Below are 22768 nucleotides of genomic sequence, written 5' to 3'. Positions count from 1 at the left end.
CCTGTCAAATACAACCCTCTCTGACCTCCAGGGCTCTATGCAGAGTCTTACTGCAATAGATAAGACTGAGAAGAGCCTTAATGATGAGGATAGTTACTTTCACCACTAGTCCAACAGGTGGCGCTGTAACTTTATATATCATTGTTATTGTAGACTCAGAATTCTATAATACAGTGTAACATGAATTTAGTGATACATTAATCTAACTTGTGATTCAAAATAGAAAATCAACATAATAAATCTGATTAGATGCAGGTGGTAAATGAAGTGTTTATCTTCATAGAAGTGCTGTTTTAAAATCACTGGTTATGTGGCATAAAGCAAAACTTGTGTTTTAAATAACTAATCATGAAGGCCACACTACATAAAATGGGTGCTACACAAATTACAGCTCAGAGAGACTGCCTGTTACTGCATAGGGCACAGGTCTGCTCACCCTGTATCACAGTATATAATCTATAGGCTATAATCAAATAATCAACTCCGTCTGTGTGACTAGTAGAGTTTACGCTATGCTCTGCTGACTGTTTACACACATGCACACACAATGCTGCACAAGTCACATGCCCTACAGGGAGAACAAATAGCCTTATCTCATCATCCAATTTAAAAGCAAGCTAATCAGAAGCTGATGGTGTTGTGAAAAGTAAACAAAACTGTTTAAGCTAAAAATAAGTGTGAGCTTCTTTCTTCATAGGCAGCTTTCAATTTTACTTATAGTTGCTGGCTGTTAATAAAGGGGGTTAGAAATAGAATTTAATTATTCACATAGTAATCAATGTTATATGTACATGGGTATCGTCCTCTATATCATTCCTGGACAGATTGAATATTGCATTTATATTTAGCCAACATCTTTCCCTTTTGCTCATAAGCATGCCACACAGCCATTTTCTCCAGTACAAAACCTTTATTCCTTTACAGGAGAGATGTACAAAAATAGAGTCTATGTGATGCTTTACAGTGAAATCTGAGACACAGTTGAATAATAATAATAATAATAATAATAATAATAATAATAATAATAATAATGGCTTTGCATATTTAACCAAGATTTGATGTGTTGATATAAATCACATTGCATTAAGCATATGTTGATGAATAGATTGTTTTGCATTGTGGTGCTTAAAACCTGATGAGAACACATTGCTCCTTTTCTTAACTGTGTCAGTAATCATGTATTATATATATACGTATATGTTTACAATCCTTAAGGAAACTTGAATAGTAAATACAATAACAGTCAGCTGATAAATTATAAGCATCCAATCATTATGGGAACAAACATATGAATACAATGATAAATAGATAAATTATGTCTAATAAACCTTTCCCTTAAATAAACCAGGAGATGCATAGCATCCAGTGGGAACAGGTGGCCATCATTTAGACTGTTCTGGCTCAAAAAAAACAACACTCAGCTGTGCTCAGAACGGTCCAAAAATAACTAACATGACTAATACAGCGTCCTTTACATGTTCACAGGATCCAGACTCACCAAAAGTATTTTTTTCTCTCTAGAGCACATGAGATTTCCCAAAAAACATGACACATTTTAAATGGACTTCACTTACTGTGTTCAGTTAAGGAAAAAGTTTCCTTACTTAGCTACATTAGCCATGTAGCTCCAGTGTAAAACAAAAGGAGCAAACGTTGGACTAAATGACTACATTTGGTGTGAGAAAAATTGTGTACATTTCATTTTAGACCAAGTAATAAATGACAGGGAGTGATGCAGAAAAAAAACAAATAAAAGTAATAGACGATTGGGTTACTTTTCCTTTCTTGGACAATATATACCTTTATGCACTATGCTTTAATACTGTTTTTAACATATATTGTTTATTAAAACTAAATATGGCATTATACTATATATTTACTGATAGACTTCTTTAGCAAGTTCACATACTTTATGTTTTGTAATATTAATCATATTAAAAATAACATAACCAAGCTGCTGTCTGTTTAATAACAAACATCTTTCCATACCTGGTTAAAAGATCATTTGTTTGTTAAATGTTTGTTACTAAACTGTGGCACAACCATCACGCACCTCACAAATCTGGCACTTGCAACAGTTGTACTTCTGAAGTCATGGAACAGTTCATAACAATTTGATGGGGAGCAAAGCCAAATCCACAAGTGTGTTACAAAAAGTATTAAAATTGTGCCATATATCATTGGAGACAATATTGCTTGGGTATCTCTGATTCTGTTTCCAGCCCTGCATGGTTAGTCCACCTTATCACACCAATAGGTACAGATTCCCTTCATATAAATACAATTGTTTTATGCAGAAATAATGTGTCACAATATGGAAATAAAGTGAAGCGAAACAAAGCATGGCCTGTATGAAACGGAGTACTACCTTGCCTATTTGTGCGTTCCAATATGAAATGAACAATGAATATGAAATACTGTCAATGTGCAGATACTGTTTAAATTAAGTTAGAATTGCATTCGTCAATATAGTTTTACTGTCATGCTTGCTTTTTGTTTATGGTTGATGACTGACCCCTCAGTGTTAAGGGGCCACCAATCCAATACTGTGTATTACAATTGAACCCGTTTTAAAATATTGGACTGCTATCAGTTTTCCATCCATCCATCTGTCCATTTTCTGTATAGCTTACCCACAAAGCCTTACAGGGAACCTGGAGCCTAGTCCCAGGGCACAAGGCAGGGGACACTGGGCAGTTCCAGTCCATCATAGGGCACAATTGTGCCCAAACTCACACAACCATTTACAAACTACAAACAATTAAGATCCCTGTTAGCCAACAACACGTCTTTGGATTGATGGAGGAAACCAGAGTACATGGAGGAAACCTCTGAAACACAGAGAAAACATGGAAACTCCAGAGCAGAGAGAAAATGGGAATTTGAACCTGCAAACTTGGAGGCAAATATGCTAACATTTTAGTTATTTATAATATATATGTTGACTGACTGTTTTAAGTAGCTAAGCACAAAACAACTGCCATGTTTCCACTGAGATCTGAGAAATTAAGCAGTTTGTGAAGTGTCCTGAATGAGACACATTTCCTCTTCTACCCAGAATAATAGAACAAGTGACACAAACTATGCAACAATTAGGAAAGCATTTTATGTTCAGTTGTGCCAAGCTGTGTCTTCTAACTGACAAGATGCTTTATTGACTGTATGCAGAGTTTTAAAAAATCTCAGTAACTGGTGGTCAGTATGTGAAGAAAAGCATCTAAAGGGCAAAATCCTCATCCGTTTATGAATTTTAGATCAAGTCTACCACCCTGTCTGAAGTACTTTGAGTGAACTGATGCTTTCAGACATGCAAACTAAACAGGCCTTGTAATGCTTTATCTCAACACCTGACCTTCAGCTAAATGTAAGACTCAGATTCTGTATATAATGCCCACTGAATGGTTTACCTGAACCTGAAGCCAACATCCTCAAACATTTGTACAAAGAAGACATAAAAACACAATGCATATCATATTTAGATCTGAAACTGTTATAATAACAAGAGAGCTTTGATTAAATAAAATGCAAAAAAAGCCAATGAGGTAATAAGGTAAGAAAATAAGTATGTTACTGGTGCTTCATCAACATAAACGGCATAAATTCATTAGAATCAGGACTTAACTTTTAAAAATTATTTTAAAAAGCTTCCTATTGTATAATATTTGCTAATGTAGCAATACGTGAGCCTATGCTGATGTGCATCCTGGGCTGAGGTGTACGAGAGGCTGCAAGTGTCTTCTATAGAATGCAAGAAGCTGGACTCTGCACCTTTTCAAAGTGTAAACCGAACAGAAATATAACAGCTTACATAGCATGCATTGTGTTGCATTTGCTGGTATGGTAGAAATGTCTTCAAAGGTTCCTGATTTTGGACAAAATATGGTTCTATAGCTTCTAATTGGGTTATATAGTACACTGTCATGATGTAGTATAAAAAGGTTACGCAATTATCGCGATAAATATTTAATATCATGATGAATATTTAAAATCGGAACAATGTCTAATGAGTACTACACTACACAAGTGGGGTTTGATACCTTAATGACAGAGACTGTTACTTTATGAAGGGAAGGTGACATGTAATATAATTCTGTGTGTGTGTATGTGTGTGTGTGTGTGTGTGTGTGTGTGTGTGTGTGTGTGTGTGTGTGTGTGTGTGTGTGTGTGTGTGGTGTCATATGAGTTCTGCATTTCCACAGTACAGATGCACAGATGGATCCTTCAGGGTTTGGCTACCAAGTTCTTGGCTCCTAGCAAGATTGTCCGTGGATCGTTCTCTACAATAATGTTAACAGTTTTTAAAAAAAAAACTTTTTAATATATGATTGCATTCTCAGTTTCCTTCTCATATAAATCGGTTCCTCTTCCCTACGGCATCAGAGGAGCATCCTCTCCACTCTCTCTGATAGGAAAGCACAATCGCTTACCCCTTTATTAATCTTCTCCGCTGCTGTTCCACCCCATTCATGACCTAACAGCTGCAACATTTGCATCTGTCATGTTGCTCCTTATAGATCAACCAGTTGTGCTCTTCATCTGAGGTGTCAGAATAGATACAACTTCAACAGATCCTTGTCTTCGTCTATCCCGAGTTTAATTTTGTAATTTCTCATTTTGACCATCTCTCCTCCTCTCACCCAACACAGCTGCAGTTGGCTGCTGAGAGCCACCGGATGGTTTGCCAGTTTGTTCGGGTATCCATGAAAGACACTGCCTCAAAGCGTGTAGGCCTACAGCATGGATGAGTGCTCACATCACGGCCCATGATGCTGCCATTCTCAGTTAGAATTTTAAGCGCCAAATCATAGTTCCTCCGTGAGCTCATGCACGTCCCCACACAATACTTAAAGAGCACAATTTCATCTGAATCATAGCCTAAGCCCAGGTCACGCACACGCATCTGTTTCTTCTCAAGGTGACAGTCCTGGTTCAGATTTTCTCGCTGCCGCTTTCGGTTCTTGCGCTCTTTGCGGGATTTTCGATAAGCCACAGAAACGTCTGCTAGAGACCGATGCCATCTGGCCCTGTATTCCTCTCCTTCCTCTGCCAAGGATGGATCTGTATGTTGAGAGAGTGAAACACAAATAGTTTAATGCACCATATTTCTTACAGTTTAACACAACACATTTTTGTTTTCTTAAGTAAAAGTGAGAAAATGTTTTTAATAGTATTCTTATTAATATATAATTTTAATCAGATACCACGGCTTCTGTTCGGATCTCAGGATGTCTGACGGATGTATCATCATAGATGACAGCTCATCAGTTAAAACTCATCCCAGGTGAGTTTATCTCACCTTTATCCCAGCTAAAGATCTTGCAATATTTTTATATTCTCCCCTTTGATCATAGCTCATAACCTTGGGGTAACCATGGACAATCAACTGTCCTTTTCCTCGCATGTTGCTAATGTGACATGCTCATGTCATTTCATATTCTACAACTTCAGAAGGATTTAGCCAATTTTATCCACGCAGGCTGCTCAGGTACCACTGCTGAGCTCCCTTCACTGGTTTCCGGTCACTGCACACATCACATTCAAATCACTGATACTGGCCTACAAAGCTAAAAATGGACCTGCTCCCTCTTACCTTAAAGATCTCATCACTCCTCTCACTGTACCTCACTCCCTAAGATCTACCAACTCTGCATTACTGGTTCTACAGTACCATCTCTCAGGGTAAGAAGAAGGTACAGTATACAGTAAGACTCTTTTCTGTTCTGTTCAGGTGGTGGAAAGAACTGGCTCACTGGCTATCTCCAAATGACGGGTGAAGACCTACCTCTTCCTGAAATGAACTAGATTTTTTCACTGATTGTTGTGTGTATATTTAAAAAAAAACTGAATAAAAGTGAACCAGTGTCAATGCATTCATCAATAGAGTCTTGAAAGCACTTTTGTACGTCACTCTGGATAAGGGCGTCTACCGAATTCCGTAAATGTAAATGTTATATTGCCCTGAGCCTTTGTATTTCTGCTGTACCTGTTTTCCCTGTAATGTACACATAAGGTTGCACACAATCACTTAAAATCACTTTTGTCATCCACCACCATGGAAAAAAAATGTACAGAAACAAATGGTACTTCATGTGCCCAAAGCACAGTGTTGTAAGATAGGGTGAGAGGTGACAGCATACAGTTTCTGTATTTTTCCAAGAGTTTTGCTGAAAAGTGTACACTACTTAATACTGCTTTTTTTTCTCTAAATTGTATCACAATAAAACAGTAAAGTGTTTGAAGTGTACTGCATGTGCAATCCATTCCATATGCTGATTTTATTTTATTTTATTACAAATGCCAAATATCATGATGTTTGAGTTTAGTTCATTTTTCTTACACAGTTTATTATCATTTAGTCTTTAATCTTTGATTTTTTTTAGAATAGATTATAATAAATTCCATATGTTTTTGCATATAATTCTGATTAATAAGAACATTTATAAATTTGGATATGGTTTTAATCCAGTCATTTCCTAGAAACAGCTAGAAATCTTCATGGCATGGAACTGATGAATCTCCCATTCTACCACATCTGAAAAACGGATTCAGATTTGGTAAGTGGGAGGTTGCTGAAATACACTGAACTCTCTGTCATGTTCATGGAAACCAGTTTGAGATGATTTGTACTTTGTGAAATGCTGTTTTATCAAGTGAGAGACAGTCATTATAAAATGGGTAACAGTACTCACACAGGCTTCAGCATTTAAGTGACGAATGATTGGTATTAAGAGGCTCAAAGTGTGCCAAGAAAACATTTATATCATTGTCTTGAGTTTCTTTATATCTGCCAAAGAATTCCTCACAATACTGTATGTTATTAGAAGGGTGAGGAATATCTGGACTCTTGATAGGTCATTTATGGATGAAAAGGATAATGAGCTTTTTGAAACTGAGCTGAATCATTTATATATATGATTCATATGATACAGTATATGGTTATATGGTTCTTCATATATATATATATATATATATATATATATATATATATATATATATATATATATATATATATATATATATATATCTCATCATCATCATATGTATCATATAAATATAAATGATTCAGCTCTGTTGGTATATATATATATTTAAATCAAATTATATTATGGACCTCAACAAAAGCTCAGAATGAAGGCCCTCTGATATACAATGGTACATAATGTAATATTTAGTGTTGTGACATTCAGAAAGCCTGTAAGTCAAGCTTTTACAGCTGATGTGTGTTGAACCTACAAGTAAAATCAGTGTGAATTCCAGCACTTATTCGCTCCTTCACTAAGGACGTCTACCATGTTGTAAGATACGATAAACCCCTCTTCATGCCGAAATTGCACACAATTTGAGAACAAGCCACATCACGCTTCAGCACCTAATGACAGGAGGTTAAACATCAGGAGCTAAGGACAAAACAAAAATATGAATCAGAATTCTCCCCAAGGCAAAAATCTGAGTAATTTGCTTCCACAAGCAATCCACAGGGCAATTTGCTGTGTCAAAACCTGTCACAAGCAAATTCAAGTCATTCTATTTACGCTTTATGAGAGCACATGTGTTAAAAGTACATTATGTCCAATGTTATTCAAAACAAAATATAAGTGAGACAAAATAAATATCAGCATACTGCAGATTAATAGAGGTTTAAGGGCTAATTTAACTGCCTACATGATTCAGTTTTATATCTATAGGACATATAAGAACATACATTTTCAGAAAAAAAGCTTTAAAGAAATCCGGATATAGATTAAGCTCTCTAATCACCAGGACATACTGACCATAATGTGCATACTGTAAGTGCTGTGTAATGTACAACTGAGAAAAATAACACAATACCCAGAGTACTTAACTTTAAACAATTAACAGGAAAGAAGAAGCTTTGTCAGGTCAATCAGGTTCTTCTTTCTCCCTGCTGCTCTGCTCTGCTGCCTCACCGTCCCTCTCCTTCTCTGTCTGCCTCACCCTCTGTCTGGCTCCAACCTCAAACTTCGTTCATATCAAAGGCAATTTGGAAACAAGGTGTGTTGTTTTCTTGCAACAGATTAATAACCAAAATGTAACAACATTTGGAATCGTGATGAAAGGCTTCTCTAAAATACCGGGGGGGATTTTTCTTTGCTTAAAGATTTCTCTTTGATATCTCCTGTGACATAATCCTGAATCTCGTTAAGAGTCATTTAGTTATCAACCTTGTCACAAATGTTTCTCGTGAAATTCCAAGGAGCAAAAGACACACAAACCTTTCTTAGATTAAAGTAATCAAAACAAATCTAAGACTTGCATTAGCAGGATTCAAACATACAAGCGTCTCAATCACAGTGCAAACACTTGACAGCACTTGGAAACTCACAGACTGATATTAAAACAAACATTTATCTCTGTATTGTTGAACGGGTTAGTCTGTAAAGGATTTTTGTTAATGTTGCACAGGTAAAAAAAAAGGTATAGCAATGAAACTAAAGACCAAAAGTCAACTGATGTATTGTGAACATTTTGGTACACAGGATTAAAAAAGTGCTCACATATTCTTCTTATTCTTCTTCTTAATCAAAAAAAAAAAAATCTTGTGTATTTGCGTATACATCTTGTGTATTTGTCTTCAAGTAATCTTACAAATTAAGCATATAAAAAATGCAAAGTGTATATCAAATATACTTTGACATGACGGTATGTCAAAATTAAATTGTACAACATACCATTCCAATATACCCAAATAATGCTTTTAGAAAAACTTGGTTAAAAACATTTGAGATACAAAGGAGACATATCTTAAATTTTTATCTAAGGAGACAGGAGACTTAAACAGATATCTTTCTTGCTATTTGTTATTATTACTGTCTGGAAGAAACTATTCAAATAATAAGTACAAGCCTATGGTTATAACCCACTGTGTGGGAAACACTGCCTTTGGAATAAACTTATAACCTTCAGACCTTCAAATGCATAGTATTTTATCCACATATTCACCAGAGCTACCTTTTCCTTGAGTCCAAAATGTCTACAAACCTAAAGCTAATCATCGCTGACTTAAAACTAAAATTAGAGTACACCCACAAACATCTGGGCTTACTCAGAAGGGAACACAATGTTACATTCATAACTTCTTATCATAATCTGATCATGTTTAAATGATTTACTATATTGGCTAACAGCACCGAACGCTGATGGCGACATAACAAAAATGTCAACAGCATCAAAGAACAAGATCCCTCTAAAAGATAACAATCGTGCGGATCAAAACATGGGCTTGGTTACCTGGGACCATCTGGCCTTTTTGCATGGCTTGTAATGGAACATAACCCATGATTTTCATACAGACAAACCTTTTAAACTCATGCAATCACTACATTTCTATTTTACACTTTAGCAAACATACGTTCCGATAAGCTGCAGTGTTTACGGAGTTTGACTTTCAACATAAATAACATAATCAACTACATGTGGTTTATCTGCAGAGGTCGAAAGTAATAAAGTACAATTTCTATAATAATAATACACCAGAATATTGAGTCCAAAGCTTTAAAATATTACACTGATATGACAGAGTGTTTGGAGGTTAAGGCTCACACTTACCGTACAGCGCAGCCCATGGAGACCGTCTCTGCTCTTTTTGGGCCATTAGTGTGGTGGAGTGTGATTCTTCCCTCTTCTCTGCATGTTGTTGCCCACCCACAATCTCCAGAAGACACACACTCATTAGGAAAATCACCTGTAATCACAAATTACAACATATGAACATGTTGGGATAAAAAGTTAAAAACCAGAAATACAAAAGACACACAGCTGGGATGTGTGGGTATAGCTGGTAGACGATGTGTGGTATCTTCATTACCATTCAGCCCCCTCCAAATCAAACATTTGACTATCATAGACACTGGCATAGAGCTTACTTGGATGCGAACTGAAACCTCATCCTTCAGATTTGTTGTTTTCACACCTCCTCAGACAAACTACAATGAGATGGTAAAAACTGCCTTTCCAGCATTTTTCACGTGATAAAACGCAGACAAGCTAGATGTGCTCTTGTGTTCTTTTCCTTTTTTGGAACACGGAACAGCTTGGATTTCAGATGAAGTGCAGCTTGTACTATACAACCAGTACTTATCATAAAGTTTACAGCCAACACAACACGTCTTGGACTCATTAGCAATAAAGAAATTGGTCCGGCAACCTGCCCAAGACCATAAAGTGCTACCAAAAGCCGTGAGAAAATGCTTATAAAAAACTACAACAGATATATGCAACCAATGCAAGATAAGGGCTCCCATCGTCTAAACTCTCACTCAGGCTATTATGGATTATTTACAGTAGATTAGATGCACATATCTCTAAAAATTAAAAAGTGTAGCTACATGTTTCTCTTGATATGATGCAAAGAGTTGTTCGGAGTATGACTGAAGTATGACACGGTATGGAGTATGATTGTATACTGTATACCCAGAGCAACCTTAAATACAATAATAACAAGCAACCCAAAAACCAATCAAAGCCAATAAACACAAACTATTTATATGCTTTCGTTATATTAACAGTGATTTCAAATTAGTGTTTGAAATGTCACCTGGTTTATGTTTATGGGTCTTTCCCCATTCACGTAAATAGAGGCCTGATCTTGTATGACTGGAAATAACTATCTAGGAGTGTTGCCAAGGCCACCAAGTAGACAGACTTTACTTCTGCCAAATCACCTTACTAATGTTTACATGGCACTTACTGTCTTGTTCTGCAGCTATCGTGTCCTATTGTCATGTACATGCAGTATTAGATCATGCAGTATTAAACGACAAGCATATCTAATTTCATGCCTTATTACTCACTCACAGTTTATGCCGTGCCTGCCATGGTAAACTCCTGTGCTCTCATTTTCTATCAATTTGAATTTTTTTTTTGACTTTACACATTCTGGTTTGCAGATGTTTGCTCGATCTTTTTTCTTTCTTTTTTTAAGGATTTGCACGTGTTTAACTGATGTGAAGAATTAGAGCCTGAAAACATCAGCACTGATTCTTTTGCACTGATTCTTTTCACTCTGCCTCTCCATCTGTCTTTATTTGGCCTATATTTTCTTCTATGGGCAAAGCTTCCTGTCCCTCTGTTGAACTTTTCCTGATTGTGTTCACCTGTTGCTAAATTTCTTCCTTTAATTTCTTGGATTTATACCCTCTGTGTTTTCCTGTTTAGTCGTGAAGTTGTGCACATTCGTTTGGGTCATAAAGCCATGTGTTTCCTGGTCCTGTATTTGCTTCTATCTAACTTTGTTTAGCCTTTTCCTGGTTTTGATCCTGGCCTGTTTATCTCTTTTGCTCTGTTTTTGCCAGTGTGTGTTCTAGCCTCTTCCTGGTGTATTGGGGATGATTATTAGGACAGATCTAATAAACATGTTTTGTGTATGCCCATGTGTCCTCCACCTCTCTCTCACATCCTTCCCATGTTACACAATCAAACCGGTCTGACAGACTATATACTGTAATTCCTTAATCCTCCAAAAAAGGATTTAACTCAGGTCTGATGCCATGAATTACATTATTAAACAGGAATGACTTAAGGGCATGGCTAATACTTTGATAATTTATTAAATGAATCTGTAGACTGATTTAAAATGATTTAGAGCATTTTTCTTATAAGTATTAATAATAATTCATTCATTCCTCAACTTTAATTGTGATTCAAGTCTGGCTGGGATGAAGCTTGTCTTACTGAATGACATGCTTGGTTGACATGGGACATGCTTTTAGGTTTGGATGGCTGCCACTTTGTGCTGTCTAGGCAAGCACATGAGTAATAACGTACAGAATAATTATATTATGCTTTATTCATTATACCACCTGTGGGATAAAGAAGCGGAAGAAGCTCTTTCCCATCAAGCCTCAGGCAATCTGCAGAAATATCGACTTAATAAATAAACTTCCTGTTGTGTGTGATATATCATATAAAACTAAATAAATATAAAACAGGCTCATACGGCTTATACTATTGAACCACACAGTTAAATATGATAGAAATGTCTTTAAGGTTCTAGAATCTATGGCACCATCCCCAGACTCCACAGCAGCTCCTTCCCTGAGGCAGACAGTTAGACTACTCAACATACCGACACTATCAGACACTAGTTTTACTTCCTGCTGTTACACATTTCTCAAAATTTCTGTCACCAGGACAGTTTTTCTACAGCATCACTGCTACCAGGGTAGCTTTTCCATCTGAATTGCTTGATAGTGATTAAAGCACACTGGTTTCTAGACATGCTGCGGTGACTGCACAACCATGCAGCAATTCACTCTTCTTTAACCGTGTCATATAATGATTCATTCATCATTCATGAGTCTGTTATCATGAGTCATAGATGACCCCAGGGTGGAATGATCATCCACTGCAGGGCACAATGTACACACATTCACAACTAAGGCAAATTTAGTATAGCCAATCAGCCAACCTGCATTTTTTAGACAGTAAGAAGAAACTAGAGAACCCCACACAAACATAAAAAAACATGTGAAACGCCACACTACCACCGTGCCACTCTTTATGTCACATAATCCAGCTAGTACTGTTCTGTTGTCTTGTCTAGTCAGTACACACTACCCTGTGTGTTCAATGCCCTATGTATTATTATTCAGGAAACACTTCAACTAGCACTTCTTTCCTTATCTTTTGCATTTAAAAAACAAACAAACAAAAAAAACACAACCTTTGACATATTTCATTGTAACTTTGAACAAATGTTTTAAACTCAAGGTATCTTAAGTATGTAACCTAGTGAGCCAGCATTAATGTTTTCAATGTTAGAGATTTAAGCACTTATGTACGTCGCTCTCGATAACGGCGTCTGCCAAATGCTGTAAATGTGAATGTATTAATTGTCAGGTTTATTATTTGCCATGTGTATTTATTATACATTTTGCACTTGTCATGTATTTGCTGTGCTATTTATTTTTATGCTACTGTATTGTGAATCATACCTTGGAACTGAAGAAATATGTGTTAACCATAAAGCAAACATTATATCACTGTCGGTTTATGAATGTGGCCATTCATTTTCCTCATTTTACATATTTTTTTTTACAGAGGGCCATTTAAAATAGATCATTGTGGGTCTCCATTTACATCTGTATAGTTTTATACCGATTCAGTAAAAACGAAAAGAAGACAGAATTTATAAAGCAAACAAGGGCTGTCTGTCAAAATGGCATGTCTAATGATTATTCCTAAAATCCACACTTTATTTGATCTATGGAGAGAAGATAAGATCATGAGATTAAATTCAAAGCCACCAGAATTTAAAGCCACTAACCGCTGCCACCCATGGCTGGGAATCCAAGAAAGCAAAATTGGCAAAATTACCATATTCTCGGAAAAGCTATAAAATTTTACATCACAGATTTCAATGTACAGACAGCAATTTCAGAACATCTTCTCAATGTGGCAAGATAACATATGATCTCTGTACTGTACATACAGTAGCTAGCTAACACATTTACTTGCCATTTGCTCTCTTTTCTTCTCTTAAAACCTTTTCAGTTGATTTATGCTGCCCTGCATCTTTAATGGAGTGTGTAGAACATTTATATCCACTGTATATACCTGTTGAAACTAAAGAGTTGGCTCAAGGAATTGAAACATAACATTGCAAATTTGTGATCACAACAGGAATGTTGAATGAACCGGTTGCACAAAAGATGTTGTGCTGCTACATTACACCATGTGAATCGCAGCATCGGCTCACATGTGCAGCATTAATTACTTAGCCAACACCTAATACCTGTGTGTGTGTGTATGTGTGTGTGAGAGAGTGTTGAGTAAATATTTCAGACTCTACTGAATGACTGTGTATTGAATGAGGCATGTCTGGTCACAAGGATGTGATATGCTCAGACGGGAAACACTCTGACATAAATATAAATAAATGGCTTGTTACTAATGAATATTATAATGTGACTTTTTTCCTTTGTGCATCTGTAAACACAAACCTTCCAGTTGGTCAGGTGACACTGGGCAGATGTTGCAATGGGATCCTGCTGATTCCACCACCTCTTGCCATCTGAAAGACATCAACAAAAAAACACGTTACTCTATAACACATGCTGATAACCAGTTCTCTATTTCTGTGATATCGATCACTCTGGATACTGGTATGGTGAACTAACACTTTACCATACTGTACAGTATGATCACTACTCCGGTGCTCCCTGTGACTTTGGATATATATCAAAAACATACAAGATACAAACCTGTCCATAATTTGTATAGCGCATGTATGTCAGTTAATGTATATTAATTTAATTTGATATAAAAAAAATATGTATAAATAAAGACATTAGGTACTTTAATTCAGAATCACACTTGATATTGACTATAAAAGTTGTGTAATTCGCATGCTCATCCTGTACACTTTTCACACATCTGGGGATATAAAAGCTGTGTCCACATGGGTGTTAGTCAGAGCAGAAACATACACCTGCTATATCTTCTTTACTCATTTATTTATTTATTTTTGACTTGCATAAAATGGTAAATAGTGAACATAGTGGAAATCGCAAACACATGGTATATTTCTCCCTTACTATCAATTAGAGAAAATGAAAGAAATGAGAGAAAGTGATCACTGCATTGCTACCATTTATTTAGTATTAAACTATGCCTCTTTAATTTTGTGGATGTGCAAATTTGAACAGGTGTGACATCATGTAAAACACTTGAAAACATGTATAACATCTGCCTAAATTTAGAAAATACTGGATATTATAAATAAAAAATAAGTGAACTGGATATGACAAAACAAAAGCTGAACATAATAATGTAAAAAAACATGGAACATGGATAAGCTTTCACGTTACTCACAATGAGGAGTGTCTGAAGCATGGGCCTTATCTTATTCCGCTGTTAATTACTGGTGTTCTCAGAGTAAAAAAACACTGTTTATCCCTAGATGTGGTTTTTAAATCCTGTTTTTTACACTATCATATATGAACTTATAGCTGTAGTGATTTCAATTATTAGGCATATTGTACACATATTTGGCAGATTTGGCACGCTGTAACTTATTGCCATTTGCAGTCCAGCACTTATAGTCCATTGACATCAACATACCAAATTGCTCCAAAACACCAAACCTTAAAGATTTGGGGGAATCTTCCAGTAGCTTGTATGCTAGAATATTCAATATGGAAAACAATGTGCTTAAGTGAAAATAAAAGGAATTGAGTAAGTTTAAAGGTTTATTATACCATATGTTGTCTAAGTGTTTTTTTGTGCCGAATATCCTACTTTATTATGCAGTGTTACATATATTGTGTGAAATGGAGGCATATCAAATCAAGAGCCTCATATAGCATGAAACAATATATGTCATTTCCTTATAGCCCTAGTAGTTACTTACAATAGTGACATGTGAATAAAAATGCAAGAAACTGCGGACAAAAAATCTTAGAATTTTATTTTTTAAATATAATAATTAAATATATTTTTTAGTAAAGCTGTGAGAGAATACATGAGTCAATAATTAGTTTGGCAACAGGAACATTACAACTGCGATTGTCTACTGCTTTTCCTGAGCTTTTCACTCTCTAGGAATATTTGTTTACCTAAAAAGATAATTCAGAGTCTCTGAAACATTCTTTGTGTTTGTTACAAAATTTCTGATTTTATGTCCTTTGTAAATTAGGACCATACACACATACATAAAGGATATTCAGGTATTTGTGTATGAAGTCCTATTGTCTGACATGGATTTAAAACATGCAATAAAACTATTACATAACTTGAACAGGAAGAAACATAAATAGCAATTTATATAAGGATAGAAAACGTGTGATGATCTATCTCAGGCTTAATTTAGTGTTGCTAATAATACCATGGTGCTACAGAGAGCTGGACAACAATCAAAAGCTTCACTGAACCAGCATGTAGTGTGTTTTATTGCAGTTATTCCTGAACATGAAACATTGTTGATAGCTTCATTGCATGTGTGTGGTTAAGATCCAACTATCCTAGACAGAATTGAAAATGGTATCACTAACTGGTGGATTTCATCGATGAAGCTCCAGATCAAGTTATTGAGGTATAAATGAAAATTTATGACTTTGACTGACTTATGCCCTCAGCTGGGTGAACTTGAAGTATGGGGGTCATTCAGCCCTTGTGAACCCTTTGCAATTACATTTATTTGATTTGGTAGATGCCCTTATCCAGTGCAACTTACCTACATTTATGTCATTACTATATCTGAGCAATTGAGAGTTAATCACCAGTGGCAGTGGCAGCATGGCAGTGTTGGGATTTGAACTCTTCTGAGCAATACACCAGCATCTTATCCACTAACTTTTAAAAATGTAACATCATCTATAAAAGCAGGTTTAAAATAAATAATAACTATTATAAATGAGAACAGCATGAGAATTATTTAGTTTTTACTTATAATTTGGGTAAGATGGTTGTACATTCAAAGTCGCCTTGTCAGACAACACAGTACTGAAAACAAAAAAAAGAGAAAAGAATGTGAGTAGGTTTTTTTTTAATCATCCCTTAAACTTCAGGAAATATAGATGATGCAATTTCCTGTTGAACATAACATTTTGAATATTGACAAAAAAGATTAAAAAAAAAAGTTTATAGTTTAATAACTATATTTCAAGCTATTTCAAAATGTTTCCTGGTTCGGTTTTATTATTGCTTTATACTAGAAATCTGAGATAGTAAGATTAGCAAAAGTCACCAGGTCACAGAATCACCCAGCAAACTAATATGACTAATATCATAGCTAACTTTAAGTTCATCAACCAACAATAAAGAGCTACCACTAGCTAGGCTACAAGTCAATTAGTTAGTGGACACAATCTGTTAAACAGTACAAATTTTTTATACTAATTACTGTTTGGATTACTGCAACTCTCTTTATTTTGGCTTGCCTAAATCATCTCTAGACCGTTTACAACTGGTACAAAATGCGGCAGCGAGATTACTGACTGGCACCAGAAAACGTAAGCACATTACCCCAGTACTTGCCTCATTACACTGGCTCCCGGTTAAGTTCCGTATTGATATTAAGATTTTACTTTATGTTTTTAAAGCTTTACATGGTTGTGCTCCCCAGTATATTTGTGACCTCCTCACTCCGTACCCTACCCCTAGATCTCTTCGGTCCTCTAATCAATTCCTTCTCTCGGTACCTCGTTCACATTTTAAAACTAAGGGCGATCGGGCTTTTGCTACGGCAGCTCCAAAGTTGTGGAACAATCTCCCTCTTCATTTAAGATCTGCTACCACTGTCTCATTGTTTAAATCTGCTTTAAAAACCCACTTTTACTCTGTATGTTTTAACTCTGTTTGAAGGTGTAGAATTTTGTGTTTTCTTTTGGTTTGTTTTGGATTGTGTTTTTACTTTTGCACTGTTCTTCTTTGTTTTTACTTGATGTACAGCGCTTTGGCTGCAACAGCTGTTGTTTTTAAATGTGCTTTATAAATTAATAAACTAAACTAAACTAAACTAAACTAAACTAAACTAAACTACATCAGGGCCAGCAAGTGTGTGACAGCATGTCAACAGCATGTCAATGATGGTGAAATTCAGTCTGAATGGCCAGAACTTTCGACCCCTACACATGACTTTGCAGGAAAAGACACAAAGTCACTATCTCTCTCTCTCTCTGGCTTCTAATGAAAATAGTGAGGATGTTTAAATGTTGCTTGCTGCTGCTATTTAATGTGTTTCATGTGTGAACAGTCACTTGCATAAACTCTTAAAACAAACTTGAATAACAGTGAGTCAGATTCTGAATTATCATTATTCTCTCAGAAATCCTGGCAAGTTTTGTTACAAATATTTGTCTAATAGATGTTTCTCCATTGTACCCAGCTCCAGTGTGCCAGTACCACAGCTCAGAGCTTAACTTGTCTAAAGGTGAACTGGAGTCTCGTTACAAAACGTGCTGTAATTCATGCCATGTGATTGACACGTCAACTGGGATCATACCATTACAAACACTACATTAGCACTGAGATAACACGCTGAGGCAGGGATACAGTATCATTCCATCCTAATTACTTGCAAAAACACACACACATTTACACACGTTAAAGGATGTAAATGGCTTTAGGCATCATGGGCAAGTCAGAATTGACAATGTTTTGTGCAAGTCAAAACATATATTGAATATAGAAGGGAAAGAGAAATTAGAAGAGGATAAAGTGATAACTGTCATTATAAAAGCCGTGTTCAAACATTTCCGAATAAATGCAAAAACAAAGCAAAATGTTAATCATACAATGTGAATTATAATAGTAATAGTATATTATTTACAACTTTATCATTTACAATGTGAATTATTAATTAGATCCATAATGTAAAGAACTAACATAAGAAAGTATTAGTTCTCTTATTAATATTATCTAACATTATGTCATTATTTGGCATTAAAGCACCAGAGTTCACCATCAGTTCACAAGTAATATAACTTTGTTCATATCATTCCTTGTAGATGAAATTTAATCATGAATCCTGACTAGATGATGATCTGATTTAGTTAATATAAATGATACTAATAATTTAGTAAATAATAATAAATTGATAGATCAAAGAGTAATATATGAAAAGCATACACAGTGAGTGTTTCTGTTTCTGTGTAATATTTAATGATAAGTTTTACAAGGTGTTTAATTATGTTACCCGCAAAAAAGGTGCATACGTCTGGCTTAGATTAGTTTCTTTACATAGACGCAAAGTAGAAAGTAGACGGAAATGTGCCAGCATATGCTGTTTATTTACCAACAGATGGTCTCCATTAGATTACCCCACCCGGATGTACATAAACAACATAGAGAGAGAGAGAGAGAGGGAGAGAGAGAGGGAGGGAGAGAGAGTTGATTGAGTAAATAGCTATTGCAATGTTTTACATAATGTGTTTTTTCATTTTAAATGGAGTTTTACTGCGCACACAAACACACCTGACTCTAACACTTATCACCCTGGAAGGCTTTTTCTCACTCAGTCATCTTTATTACTTTGTTATAAATGTACAGTAGGCCTACATTATAAAAATAGAACAATCTGGAGACATGAATTGGCTAAATTAACCCTTTACATTGGCTCTTCCATCTAAGGGTAGATCATAACTGTAAATGCCTGGACTGCTTAACAGAGCCACTGCTGATCTATGTGTGTTCTCTGCTTTGCCGAATGATGAGGCCTCTGGATTCCCCAATAAGGATCTTCTTTTGATATGACAGCACCGGACCAGATGTTCAGCGATGCACTTTTTTCTGTAGGAATCTAATAAAATCAGAAAATCAGTATTAATCTCTCTCCCTTCCACTGTTGTTTTCCCTGATGTTTTTTTCTGATGTTTTTTGAGAATCTTCTTTAGACAATGTGGCACATTTCTGTGATGTGTGTGACTGGATGTAGATATATGTGTGTTTAAGCGTGTGAGACGACGTAATTGGTCACTCACGTAGGAGTGCGAGAGTGTCTGCAGCTTCTGTGATCTGTCAGTGAGACAGAAACGAGCAAGCAAGTGCCTTGTGTGTGTGAGAGAGAAAGGGAAGAGATTAAGATGCATTCTTGCAGTTGTGTGTGTTTACTCTGATGCGATTCTGGAACATTCCACAGTCTGGTGTTTGTAACTCACAGACTGAATACATGTTTCTCCAACTACGGACCCTCTTGAGCAATGACAGGAAAACAAGGTGCATCCATACAAAGCTGTTAAATCTCCTTTCCAACAACCTGCTTAATGAATGTCTATTACTTTGTTGATGTGTGAAAGAGTCTGTCCACATGTGGCACTGTTTAACACCAATGTATAAAAGCTGCTGTTGGAAACACTCCAGTTCTTACTGTCTATTCTGCTAAAAAGGGACCAAATGGTGTTTGGGTAGAATTGGTAATTACCTGAGAAGTTAAATGCCACGATGTCACTATGTAAGAATTATTTTTTATCTTCATTTTTTAATTTTCTAAATTATACCTAAGCAGGTGTAGGATGGTTTTCGTTTGTGGGGTTCACTAGTTTTGGCATTATATTATGATTATATAAATTATTTAGAGTAACAGCTGCGGCAACAAACCAGTAAATCATTTGGTGTGTCAGTATTTCACAAACTATTATAGTCTAAAAAATGATCATCCAATGACATGTTTACAAGGTATATTGTTCAAAATATTTTGGTGAAAATGTAGGTTCAGTTTTCAGAGCTGTAAATTAGACAACTTATTAAAATGTTATTTTCCTAGGCATATAAATAAATCAGCAATAGTCTACATTTCACATTTCTATTGCTTATCATAATATGTATATAACAAAATACCTCATTCTGGCCAGATAGCTAAAGTAGAAATAGCTACAGAGGTGATTTGGATGAACTCCTGTTCACTGTAGAGTGTCTGGGATTTGGGCATGGATTGGAGATGGAGTGAATATGTAATGAAATTAGTTCACCTTGTAACAACTAGAATTCCACCTAATATATATTTAGTCATTCATAAACTCAACATATAATGCAATCTACATCAGATATTCATTGTATTTGTTGTAAATATATTAACATATTTAACTTGTTCATTTGCACATTTATGCTGTTTGCACTTCTGGTAGATTTTCTCAATAAACCTGACAAATGCCACCTACTGTACTTTAACAGAAAATGCAATTTGATTGACAAGGCAGATGACTAACCTCAAACCTTTTGCTGTAGCCCATCAGCAAACACACAAGACTATGTTTACACACCACTCAGTGCTTCAAATAAAACTCTTTTAGCATTTAAAGACAGGATTCCATAAATTATTTCTAAAAAAAACCATTGATAACACTCAACAATAAACATTACATGAATAATCCTGCACTGATATCTAAATTAATACTCACTTAAATATGAACTCATGATGAGTTATGGCATGTACTAATTACAAACTAATGAAGAACTAACCTGAAATATGACATGAGTCTCATAAATGTTTGAATAACAACCACCTTTTAGTTAAAGATGCCCTTCGACACAAAACCGTTTTTACTTGTATTTTTTGATATGTGTTAGGTCCATATGTGTTTGTGTTGTGTCGGGAATGTGAAAATGAACTGCTACCTCCCCTGTCAGCTCTCAGGTCAGTTAAAAAAGCTACTCAGTGTGACGTGGAATTGATCGAGCTCATTACTATTCATGAGCTCTCCCACTTGAGACCGCACCCACAGAATTCGTGTAGCTCAGTGAGTTTCCTATACAGCAAGGATGGCTGTACGTCAATATACCTGAAGAAGCCATTCTACCGCAATTCCAGGTGATTGTAAACAAAGTTCCTCTAGCCTAGGCTACTTATTGCGCTGAGTGAATGAATAGTCATGCTCTCATATCCTAGCGGTTAACCAATCGGAGCCAATTGGATTGAATATTGAATATTAATGAGAACTGGCGCAAATCAAGCTGAGTCTTCCTGCAGGCTTTCTATACCACACTAGAATGGCTTGAAACAAGGTAACCAAGACATTTTTTCCACAAATGTTACAGAGTCCATGGTAAACGTCAGACATTACCACAAAAGTAATGAAATACGTGTGGCAGGGCATCTTTAAGGTATTAATTAACTTGTTAAGGTTAACTAATTAATTACATCAAACATGATAGTCATATAGAACAATATTTTAAATTCCACTATATATAGTACACACACAGTGGTGAGACCCTGTGGCCTTCAGAATTGTGGAAAAAGGGTCACAGGGCATGTTGGGCTGAGACTAGCTGTAGCATATCCATCCGACCTCCTGAATCTTATCCTGAGCGGTTCTCACTGCAGTAATCACATATATTCAGTGCACAGATTAATTATAAAGTGAATATCCATTTATTCTTCTTTAGTATTCAGATCTGGAACCTATCCAATGAATACAGATAGAAGGCTGGAATACAACCTGGAGCAGACACCAATCCGCTACAGGACACATTCACACACTCGTTCACACCTAGGGCCAGTTTAGTGTAGCCACATTCTCTATATGCATATTTTTATATGAATCTAGGAATCTAGAGGAAACCCTGTGAGGCTGTGAGGTGATAAATAAAGGCATGTTAAATGAAATTCTAAGTCTAACATGACTTTATTTATATTTGACTTTATATGATCACATTTGGAAATCTAACATATTTAGAATATTTTAAATAAAATAGGTGCCTGAGAACGCGTCCAATGTGAATAGGAAATAATTTTAAATACTCAGGACAATCAAATTAGTTGTATAACTGCATCTATTTTTATATAATCACCCATCAAAGGTCTGTTTCCTCCTCAAGGGTTTCCTGTGAAGGCACGAGAGCGGTTCAAGCCCCACGCCGAATAATCTTCTGAAAGGCTATTCTGAAGTACATCTTATTCCGTTAATGCCAGAAGTGTTTAAAGGTTCTCTGTATATGCACACAAAAACGAATAAACACAGCATGTCGCAGAGGGTAAAAATTTCTTCCAGAGCAACATCTGCTTGTAAGATCACTATCTGATGGAAGTAAAGTTATCAAACTGGCCTCAATTTAAACTGTTAACTATGAGCTTCCCTTACTTTATCTTTATAGATCCACTGCAAAGGGAACTTAGAACTAACGGGAACATCATATAAAGGTTTTTTTTTGCAAAACTGTTCCTTGAAAAAACAAAACTCACACTATCACACAAGTGCTACTCATTAAACATTCACTCAGGGGCTCTTTATTGGTAAGTAAATGTCAATGCAGGCACATTAAGTGGACACTTATTTATTTTAGTACTGACAGCAGCTAAACCACATTTTAGATC

At 35.8% G+C, this 22768-nt stretch overlaps 1 protein-coding gene across 1 annotated transcript in view; it reads right to left on the bottom strand.

Moving 5' to 3' along the window:
- Positions 1–4103: 4103 nt before the first annotated feature.
- Positions 4104–22768, bottom strand: part of LOC113642821 (neurturin) — a 21910-nt gene continuing 3245 nt past the window's right edge. The window contains exons 2-4 of the mRNA XM_027146507.2: positions 13962–14032; positions 9568–9703; positions 4104–5058 (exon numbers count right to left, since the gene is read on the bottom strand). Of these exons, the coding sequence (XP_027002308.1) occupies positions 4634–5058; positions 9568–9703; positions 13962–14032 (632 nt within the window). The 3' untranslated portion in view covers positions 4104–4633. The remainder of the gene's footprint in view (positions 5059–9567; positions 9704–13961; positions 14033–22768) is intronic.

This window comes from Tachysurus fulvidraco, chromosome 5 (genome assembly GCF_022655615.1).
Source record: "Tachysurus fulvidraco isolate hzauxx_2018 chromosome 5, HZAU_PFXX_2.0, whole genome shotgun sequence".
In the NCBI taxonomy this organism is placed as follows: domain Eukaryota; kingdom Metazoa; phylum Chordata; class Actinopteri; order Siluriformes; family Bagridae; genus Tachysurus; species Tachysurus fulvidraco.
Note: the sequence above shows the minus strand (reverse complement) of the source record. Positions and strands in the feature narration are given on the sequence as shown.